At 35.8% G+C, this 11,296-nt stretch overlaps 1 protein-coding gene across 1 annotated transcript; it reads left to right on the top strand.

The window, feature by feature from the left end:
• Window positions 1-1,889: 1,889 nt before the first annotated feature.
• LOC133175174 (uncharacterized) lies at window positions 1,890-2,759 on the top strand. Its single transcript, XM_061310291.1, has one exon. It carries the CDS (start codon window positions 1,890-1,892, stop codon window positions 2,757-2,759), a length of 870 nt encoding a protein of 289 aa, XP_061166275.1.
• Window positions 2,760-11,296: the final 8,537 nt, after the last annotated feature.

The following is an 11,296-nucleotide window of genomic DNA, read 5'->3' as shown; positions in this document are numbered from 1 at the left end:
CCTCCAGACGGGACCCACATTCAATGTAGTCAATGCCAGGGATTTTTTCAGAGCAGAACTTGCTACGAAAACCATTTACAACCTCACAGTAAGAATACGGCCACAACGGTATGCAGTTTAATGGGACGATGCGAGCATTGTGAGAAATGGATGCCTAAAAAATTAATCCCTCATCATCATTGCGGAGGACAGAAACAGTGTTAGATCTGTAAGAAAACTGTAGACACGGATCATCAGTGCTACGTTCAATTGAAGCCTGAGAAAAAGAAAAAGAAAGGCAAAGAGACATTACAGTTTTATATTTATTTCGATTTCGAATGTACACAGAAAAACGGCATCCACGTCCCTAATTTATGTGTGGCACACCGGGTATGTCAACATTGCGGACACTTACCCATAGAAGATCCCTGTCCTCACTGTCGACACATGGGACCCCGTCAACACGTGTTTAAAGGCCCAGATACCTTAAAACACTTCATGGACTGGTTATTACAACCCGACACAGGAAATAAGAATTCCGCCTTATTACACGACGAGGCTATCATCATTGCCCACAATTTCAAAGGATATGACGGACAGTTCATTTTAAATTACCTGGTACATTCCGCTTGCATGAAGCCTACAGGCATCATGAACGGCAGTAAAATCTTATCCATGCAAATCTGCGGATTGAAATTCATCGACTCTTATATTTTTTTTATCTTTTGCTCTGTCTAAAATGCCCTCTGCTTTCGGATTCACCGAACTGAAAAAAGGGTATTTCCCTCACTTTTTCAATACAGAACAGAACCAGAATTATGTGGGCCCTTATCCATTCTACAATCCCGACGACATGTCTATAAGTGGACGACAGGCTTTTTACCAATGGTACGAACAACAAGCCGGAAAAGTGTTTAATTTCCAGAAGGAAATTTTAGACTATTGGATTCAGACGTCGATATATTACGACGATGCTGTGCTCAGTTTCAAGCCACTCTCAAGACCTTGGTCCATGTAGACCCCTTCCAGGAATCCATCACTTTTGCCAGTGCGGCCAATTTAGCTTACCGTCGAGGATTCATGCCTGAAGATACCATTGCCATCATTCCCAACATGGGGTATCAGCCTGCACGTCAATATTCCGCCAAAGCCTGTCGGTGGCTAACCTGGATGAGTCACCAGAACGGATCTCACATACGACATGCTAGAAACGGAGGAGAAGTCAAGATCGCAACTTATACTGTAGATGGATACCAGGAAGCTACTCGTACCATCTACGAATTTTACGGATGCTATTGGCACGGATGCCCTACTTGCTATCCGAATTTACAGACCGAAACTCATCCTCACCGGACACAATTTACTTACCAGGAATTACACGAGGAAACTTTAAGGAGGAATACGGTCTTAGAGGAAATGGGGTACTCCGTACATAGTATCTGGGAACACGATTTCGATCAACAAGTACAAAGAGAGGTGACATTACAGAATTATGTACGAGACCTGGACATTCCAGATCCTTTGAACCCCCGAGAAGCTCTGTACGGAGGGCGGACCAATGCTACAAGATTGTATTGTGAGGAAGGGGACATGAGATACGTGGGCGTCTGTTCCTTATACCCTTACGTGTTAAAACACAGACCTTTTCCGCTAGGCCATCCCAGATCATTACAGACCAATTCCAGGACGTGAGAACTTATTTCGGCCTCATTCACTGTCGGGTCTTACCACCCCGAGGCCTTTATCACCCCGTTTTACCTTATCGCACAGGAAGCAAGTTATTATTTCCATTATGTCGAACCTGTGCAGAACGACAGGACTCTACTTCTAAACATCGATGTCAACACACAGACCAGGAACGCAGTCTTACAGGTACTTGGGTGACTACAGAATTACATAAAGCCTTAGACATGGGATATACTTTAGAGCGGATTTACGAGGTTTGGCATTTTCCAGAAAGCAGTAAAGATTTATTCAGATCTTACATCGATACCATCTTAAAGATCAAACAGGAAGCTTCTGGATTCCCACCTGATTGTCAGACGGAGGAACAAAAACTAGATTACATTCGTAAAGTAATAGACAGAGAAGGGATTAGAATGAACCTGTTAAATATAGAAAAAAATCCGGTGCGAAGAACGATAGCCAAACTCTTTTTAAATTGCTTGTGGGGAAAATTCGCTCAACGCCTGTTGTTACCTAAAATTCGATACTTGACCGAAGAAGAGGAAGTACAGCAACTCTTACAAGATTCGACCATTGACATCAAAGGGCTAGAACTCTTAGAAAATAAAGAGCAGCCCGAGTCGGACATGATGCTGGTGAATTATCAAGAGAAACAGGAATTTGTAGAAGAGTGTCCCTTCGGAAACGTGGTACTGGCCTGTTTCACTACCGCTCATGCCCGATTACACCTCTACGAGACTTTACAACCTTTAGGAAATCGGGTCCTTTATTTCGATACGGACAGTATCATATACCAACATAAGGAGGGACAATTTAATCCTACCCTTGGCAACAGTTTAGGAGAATGGACCGATGAATTAGACGGGGACCACATTATCAAATTCATGTCAGGAGGCCCCAAAAATTATGCTTACCTCACCGCCAAGGGAAATTCCGTGTGTAAAGTCAAAGGATTGACTCTTAATTATCGGGCTTCCAATATCGTGTCACCAGAGACATTAGAAAAAATGCTCAAGAAATTGATGAAATCCAAGTCTCTTATCCTTACAAAATACAGAGGACTCGTCAACATGAAGTCAAGACAGTACCTTTAGAAAAACAATATAGAATTGTCTATGATAAGAGATAATTAATGAATGATTATAATACTTTACCTTATGGTTATTAAAAAACTGTATTTCAAAATGTGTTGTTATTTTATGGGGAAAACCCCAAAAATGAGGGGTTATATAAAGGGGGTAAAAATATTTTAACACTTCAGTCATGGCTGTTCATTCTAGGGAGCCAGAGGGGGTTCCTGTTTACCCTAAGTATGCTCTGCTCTTAAAGAGAGAAGCTACCTTTAAAGATGGATGGCCCGAGTCTTTAAAAGGATTATTACCTAACCTAGCCAAAGCCGGATTTTATTACAGGGGAGTGAGTGATAAGACCACCTGTTTTCACCAACTGGGAACCTACAGACGATCCTTATGTAGAACATGCTTATTGGAACCCTAATTGTCCTTACATCAATACCTATAAAGGGCGTGAGTGGGTGATGATCGTATTCATTAACCATTTACTCCGGGTGGGATACAAACTTTCACCTGAAATTAAACCTCTACTAAACCAAACCTCTACAGAGATTCGGGGAACAAGAAAATGTCACATTTGTTTAGAGGGAGAATTACAAATTGCTTTACTCCCTTGTGGACACGTATGTTGCTGTTCATTATGTGCTCCCACCTTCCGGTATTGTCCCATCTGTCGAGCCGATGTGAAGAGAACCCAACGTATATTTCTGTGTTAACTATGAATAAAAAGGATTGAAACCCTATTTTTCTCTTCATTTTTCATCATGCAACTTGACGAGACACTCCCGTCTTTTCAATTAAAACAAGAATTTACCATGGTGGTAGCAGGACCTTCTAAACCGGGGAAAACGGAATTTGTTAAAAAATTAGTGGAAAATTTACATTGGATTACCCCCATGCCACAAAAAATTGTCTGGTGTTATCGGGAATGGCAACCTGCTTATACTTCTTTAACAGATCAGGTCTCCTTCATTCGAAATATTCCAGAAGACGATGAGATATTAGTGGCCAATTTAAGTATTCCTCACTTACTCATTTTTGACGACATGATGGGAGGAAAAGCCATCGAATCGATCGTGGATTGGTTTACCCGTAAAGCGCATCATTGGAATACCAGTGTGATATACATCACTCAGAATTTATTTGATCGGGCACCACAGCATCGCACCATTAGTTTGAATGCTCATTATTTAGTGTTGTTTAAAAATCCCAGAGACAAATCTCAAATCAGTGTCTTGAGTCGACAGTTAGCCTTACCTCATTTGATGTCGGCCTATCAAGAAGCCACCAGTGTTCCTCACGGGTATCTCCTGGTTGACTTGAATCCACAGACCCCAGACGAATACAGATTGAGAAGTCGATTGTTTGAATTGTTAACTATACACATGCCACAAGAGTATAAATAAAAATGTACCAACATTAAACTTGTCATTTATCATTATAAGTCGTCATGGGTCGACCTCTCTCAGCCAAGAGTAATTAGTGAAAACGTTACGACGTTTACAGCGGGAGCGAGATCCTGCCAAGCGAGCCCATTTAATCGAATTAGGGCGTAAAGCCTTATTGAATTGGTTTGCTATGGGAGCTCGAAATTTGATACGTGGGGTCTTACCTATCAATAAACGGACTCAAGTTTATTAATAATCATCGTCAAGATTTAAGTATCATAGCCAATAAGTCGGCGAGTGATCAAGACAGAAAAAATGCCATTTTAAAACGCGGAGGAGCCGGATTTCTAGGCGGAGTCATCATTCGTCATTTATTTAAATGGAATGCACCTAAGAAACGTGTTCGTCGTTTAAAAAGTGTGGTAGTGCGAGTCAATAATAAGAAACAAAGAGTGTTTCCAGATTGGATGGTGCGAGTAGGAGGAGCAGCTCATAAGACCAGAAAGAAGAGAAAACCTCCTAAGAGAAAACCTGCTGCTGCTGTTCAAAGAAAAGCCCCTGGTGATAGAAAGAAAAAAACTACTCCCAAAACTCCAGCTCAACGTAAAGCCATGCCTGAAAGTTTAAAAAACGAAATCAATCAGTATTATGAAGAACAAAGACAAAAAAACTATTGGGGAGTTATTAAAAAAACAAGCTGAAATGAGAATGGATCGTCCTATGGGACCCATAGGCAGTCAAAGAGCTCCCGATTTAGAAATGTTTCCTCAAGTCAATGTGGGAATTCCCTCCTAGAATTAAAGTACCCATTCACACTCCTAAAATAGCACGCTTTCAACCTCTGACCGCTTCTACACCTCAACTTCCTAAAGGAATGAGATATAAATGCCGATATTGTTCCAAAATCTACGTCACCCAGAAAAATAGAGACAAACACGAGAAGGACAAACACGACATGTATGCTCCTCCTTGAGAGTATAAAAAGGGGAGAAACCTGGGACATGTCCTCATTTTAACCCCAGGATGGCTAAGAAGAAGAAAAGAAGGACTTGTTGTTCTACACGATTAAAACCCCATTGGCCTCTTTTAAGAGTGTTATCTGACCCTCACTATTCCTCTCCATTAAAGACGGGTATTTTAAAACATTCACTACTGGACGAAAAAAGTGCTGAGAATCCCAAATTTTACTGATAATGTTTGATAATTACTGATACTGTGCTGTTCTTGCTGATAAATACTGATATTTACTGTTATTCTTACTGTTGTTACTGATAACTTTAGTTGTTTCTGATAAATACTGATAATTACTGTCGTCTTTACTGTTGAGTCTGATAAATACTGATAAATACTGTTGACGCGCTGTCGATGCTGAGATTTACTGATAATTACTGTGGTCATTGTTCTTGAGCTGAGAAGGTGCTAAAATAGAGCTTACGGTTGTTAAAACCTTTTTCAATCTTTATTTTCTTTTTATTTAATTTTCACAACAAAATTTTCATGTTTCTTTATATTTACTGCTTGTGACAAAAAATATGACACTGATCTCGATTACAGTACGGTTGTGAAAATCTTGACAATTATAATTAAAGTTAAACATTAAATAAAATTGTCAGCGTAAAGGCAAATGTTTTCCAAGAATCTATGAAAATAGTACATGTTTATCTGTAAGCGGGATAAATGGAATTTTCCTTTTGCATGATTTCATTTTGACATAAGTCACTTTAATACTACATATAAAACATTAAAGGTGCTTGGACACAGATTTGAAGTTAATATTTTCTCAAATTTTCTATATAATTTCATGACTTGCATGTTGCTATAGCATTTCATACTAAAATATAATAAAAATCTTATTTCATCTCGAAGTTATTGAAACTTCAAATTTCTGGACGCGTTTGATTGACACATCCTTGCACTTTCACAAATTTTAATTTTATTCTAATACTTAAGAAAAGTGGCAATTTTGTTGTGTATTAATGAAAAAATATTTAAACTATAATTCAGAAAATTCAGAGTAGAAATGTTCGAAAGCAAAACCCACTCACAGTATTGTCAGTCCGTGCTCAGTGGTGTGTGCAGGCTTTAACAATTGAACACACCCGGTGAATCGTAAACATTAACAATAACAGAGCTCGTGCCCCGTTTACAAAAACAGTCTACGTTTCACGGGTGTATTCAATTTGTTAAACTCTGTACACAACACTGAGCTCGGGCTGACGATATTAGTGAGGGGGTTTGCTTTCGCACATTACTACTCTGAATTTTCTGGATTATAGATGTAATGTTTTTCATTAAAACACAACAAAATCGCTTCTTTTCTTAAATATTAAGGATAAAGATAAAAATTTTAAAAGTGCAAGGATGTGTTAATCAAACGCGTCCAGGAATTCGTAGTTCCAATAATTTCCAGATAAAATAAGTTTTTAGTTATATTTTCGTGTGAAATGCTATTGCAATATATAAGTCGTGATATTATACAGAAAATTTGAGAAAATATTAACTTCAAATCTGTGTCTAAGCACCTTTAAGGCTTTTTGAAAAAAAAAAAAAGAAAAAGAAGATTGATAGCCCTACTTAAGAAATTTGGGTAAGGAGGTTGGTGAATTTCATTAAAAAAATACTGAAGTTGAAATAATTATTAATGGATGGGAAAAATTTTGATTCGGACTTTTTTTTTTCACTCGGTTAAGACGCAGCTATGTTAAGGCTTCCCGAAGCTTTAAAATGCGCTCAAAACATATGTCATTGCGAGGTCGGTTTTGGTTTTAATTTATAAGTATTGAACTTTAGTACTTTCATTTTATATAAAGAGTTTCCTCGGCTATATATTAGCATATTTGTTATGATATCACATGACTTTGTTGATCACGTGACGGTCATTTATAATTTTTTGAAGTGTTTCATATAAATCGCTTAGGCGCAGCTGATTAACACAATAATTATTAACATTTTGTTATATAAATAAACTTATCGTATCCTTGTGTGTCCGAAATGTGCTTGGGAAAAGTCATAGTATTACTTGGGTACAAAATATTTCCTGAGGAATTCAACTTACCTACAAATTTGAGGGTATTTTCCACACAATATCGTAATCTGTATTAAAACAAAGCCAATACACATTTTTCCCAAGCAAGATTCAGTTAGAGAACAACCTCTTCTTACAGATTTCCACAAAAATTCTCAGATTAATCCTCATTAATCACCTGCGCCAGACTCTTTTATACACACAAAATAAATTCTACCTCCAACCACGGGTATAAAACAGAGTACATTTCAAAAGTATATTTTTCATAAGCATTTTGAACATTATGAATTTCAATCAAGGGTAGGTGAGCGGTGTATTTTTAAAATATTCGGACATATAAGACTTAAAAAACCTTTAACGAACCGTGAATTTTGCAATAGCTATCTAGCATTTTACATGCAGTTTGAAATAAAGTGTAAAGTTCATGACACTTTCCCCGTCTTAACACCACAAGTTTGCAGTGACCTGACGTCATTTTCCATTATGACGTCATATTTTGGTAGTTCAGAGATGTGAAGGCACAGAGTGCACTGTCATATTCTACGGGAAGCCTTAACCTACCTGCGGAGAGGACAAACAATCATTTTCATTTTAAATATGGCCTTAAGTGATAGCATTTTTTTTTAATTCTTTCCCATAGAAATGCATATTTTTAAGGTTTTTTTTAATTTGCGGTCTTTCTGATCTTTTTCCCCCTGAAAATCTGCCCGAAACTGATAAATGTTATGCTTTTTAAAATAAATTGAGAGATGAAAACAGGGGTGAATATGTTCCGTCTGGAGGCACATTTTTTATTATTTTTTTCATTTTTTAGGAATACGTGATGCAAGCATTCGTAGATCGTCCCAGAATATAACTCTGCTACATGTTTATACATGTTTATACATGTGCAATCGGCAGACGGGAGCTGATAAAAAATTATTTGTCAGAATTATAGCGTAAGTGCAATAGTATACACGTATAGTTTCATGTAATTTTGATATTGGTCTCTTACAATTTCACAAGTCACCAAATAACGCAGGTGAGTTAAGGCTAGGTATAGGCATTTCTATGCAAATAAACTCATTAAAATGCCTAAGGACTATATCTTTTATACAGAGAAAGTTAAAACTCATTGTCTAATACATACTTGGTACCCATGACATGAGATAGCCAGTACACATTATGACGTCATATTATGACGTCATTGTTCTTTACTACACAAGATTATAATGAACATCAACAAAACTGCCTCGGCGCAAGGGCATGCTCTATTTTATTTTACTGAAACAAGGTATATTTAGAAGCAAAATATTCCAAAGTTTGCTGGTATTGCTGTACAAATGTCAACAGCTCAGTTGTATAATTTCTATTTGTAAAGTTTTAAGTTGAATAAGGGTAAAAATGTATGGTCCGGTAAAAGTTTCCTCAAATTCCGATCAGATGAGAAAATGCCTGGGATTTGTGCAGCAGTTTTATTTATCTATAGAATATTCTTCTTAGCATTATACAATTTTTATGTAAAAATAAATAGGGTAATCCCTTGCGCCGAAGCCGTTTTGTTGATGTGTTTTATTACCTTCAATAGGTTAGATCAGTGACGTCATAATATGTTCTGGCTATAACATATCGGGGGTACTCAGTATGAATAAGAAAATAAATCAAAACTTTCGAAAAATAATTAATATACCTTTTATGCGTTTTAATAAGCTCATTTGCATAGAAACGCCTATACCTTGCCTTAACTCACATGCGAATACATTTTTATTCAGCAAGTTTTAAAAACCTCATTCATTTAATTTAATTTTATGGAATGGAAAATAAGAAATGGGACCTACTAAATGTAAATAATGGATGATTAAGTTGATCGATTTTAATATTGTAAGGTCACAGATCTGAATGGAATACACGTTTAAATTGATTTGTATTGATCAGAAATCGAAGATCAACCCGTGATTTGGCTTCCTTGTGTACAAGTCTTAGGCACTGGGGCAGAACGGGGTGCAACATGTATATTCCATGTAAATTGTAGTGGTCAGCGTAACAATGGGCACTAATTACCTATTGTTGAGCGTCTGCGGCCAACGGTGTTAATAATAAACAAATGAACCAACACTGTACATGTACTTACTACTTGGAGCAGGAATAATCTTCATGGACGCAAAAAAATTAATAATTTTTGTTATCGATTTTGTTGACAAATTAAATTGATAGAAAAATGTTTAGCAAAATAGGACACAGTATACAAAATAAAAAGAAGAAAAGAAATGAAGTAATATACATTGTACAAACTTATTAATTGAATGAAGTAACTTAAACATGTTAAAATAAAATAAATTTATTTTAATTCACGTAGATCTTTGCTCAGTATTTATTTTCATTTGCTAGTTTTACTTAGATTTCTTGAGATAAAGTTTAAAGAATATCCGGGGGGAGCGTGCTACGTGTAAATTCATTTGAATCTCTGTCAACAGTGTTTAAGGGCCTGTAAAACGGAGACGAGAATTTCGACTTTATCTATTAAATAATTATGCAAAATTTGTACGAGATTTTTTTTTTATAAGATGGTTTAGTGATTTGGCAATTTGTGTAATGATATTAGCATCAACTGTTTACAATTTAGAAACTCAAAAACTCCGCATTGCTTAATCCGAGAAAAAAAATCTGTTTTGAAATTTTGAATGTCAGTAACATGCTGATCGCACTCATGAATAAATGGTATAGCTGAATTTTGTATTGTTCCTTGATTCTCTAAAATGATTTATTCACGTATATTATAGATATTTAGTAATTATTACATGAATTATTGTATGACTTATGGAATTTAAAACTAAAGAATCAACCTTGCGCCTATCAGCTTATAGTTAACAGTCTTTCATCCCCCCTTTTTTCTGCTACAGTCTGAATAACTACATGTAATTGAATCATGTCGCGTGTACTTTGAGTACACTGGTCTCGCACAACAAGAGATGGAATGGACAACGAATATTATACTCTCTGTACAAGGTTATTTCTAATTTTACTAAATGCATGTCGTAAGAAATACAAAATGCACTAATATTTGACCCGACTCTCAAAACGAAAGTAGAAACTTGTACACGTGGTGGACATGTATATTTTACACGGTGTTTTAGAACAACCGAGTAATTTCAAGTTTTGTTTATTTTGTTTTTTTACATCGTACAAACGAAGAAAGAAAGATGCGTATTTCATTGAATGAAAATCACACTGCATAAATAAGATTTCTAGTTCCTGATGGCTTAAAAAATAAAATAATTAATAAATAAAAAAAAAAGAATTTTGTGTTTCTTGCATAAAATGTATAATATAGTATTACTCATCAATTAATATAATTTGAGCAAAGATAGATACATGTAGCTTGATACGACAAAATGATATCAATAAAATTGCGAGGAGGACATAAGCTGTAGAACTAGAGCGCACTAGCTAAAAGGGATAATTCAACAAATTTAAGATCATGATTAAATCTTATTATTTGAACCTGTCACATTCTTCATTGAAGGGCATAGTATATGTTATGTGAATAGATTTTGGTGAGAAATATTTAATAGTGCCTTGTTAAAAGGAGAATGGTTTGTTAAGGGGGGGGGGTCTCAACTAACAGAGCAGACGGAACTCATGTTACTTGTCAAATATTCAAGTTCACTACATGAAAATATAAAGCCATTGACTGTACAAATACACAAGGAAAAAAATATGAGATGGGATTTTTTTTTGAAAAAAAAAACCTTTCTGAATAAAAAAAATTGTTTTAAAAAGTAACTGCATAGGTAGATTAACCACTGCATGTACACCCCCCCCCCTTTCAGATATTGACAACAAAGAAGAAATATAAAGATAAAAGAAAACATAAACATTTTTTATCTAATTTTAACATTAAGATGTAAAAAAAAAATAATAAGAAAATAAAAATAAATGAATAAATAATGAAATGTGAAAACAAATAATTCATGTGACTTTTTCATTTAGAATTTAACTAGTAAGTAGATTGTAATGAATTTTGTTGATAAAATACTTTCTTTAAAATAATTGATCATCACTCAAGCTTTTTTAGCACCTTCTCAGGCAAAGAACAATGACCACAGTAATTATCAGTAAATCTCAGCATCGACAGCACATCAACAGTATTTATCAGACTCAACAGT

The sequence above is a fragment of the Saccostrea echinata genome, unplaced genomic scaffold (genome assembly GCF_033153115.1).
Source record: "Saccostrea echinata isolate AGI-Se365-2 ecotype Australia unplaced genomic scaffold, CSIRO_AGI_Sech_v1 ptg000061l, whole genome shotgun sequence".
Classification (NCBI taxonomy): Eukaryota; Metazoa; Mollusca; class Bivalvia; order Ostreida; family Ostreidae; genus Saccostrea; species Saccostrea echinata.
This window is presented reverse-complemented; position numbering and strand designations above follow the sequence as displayed.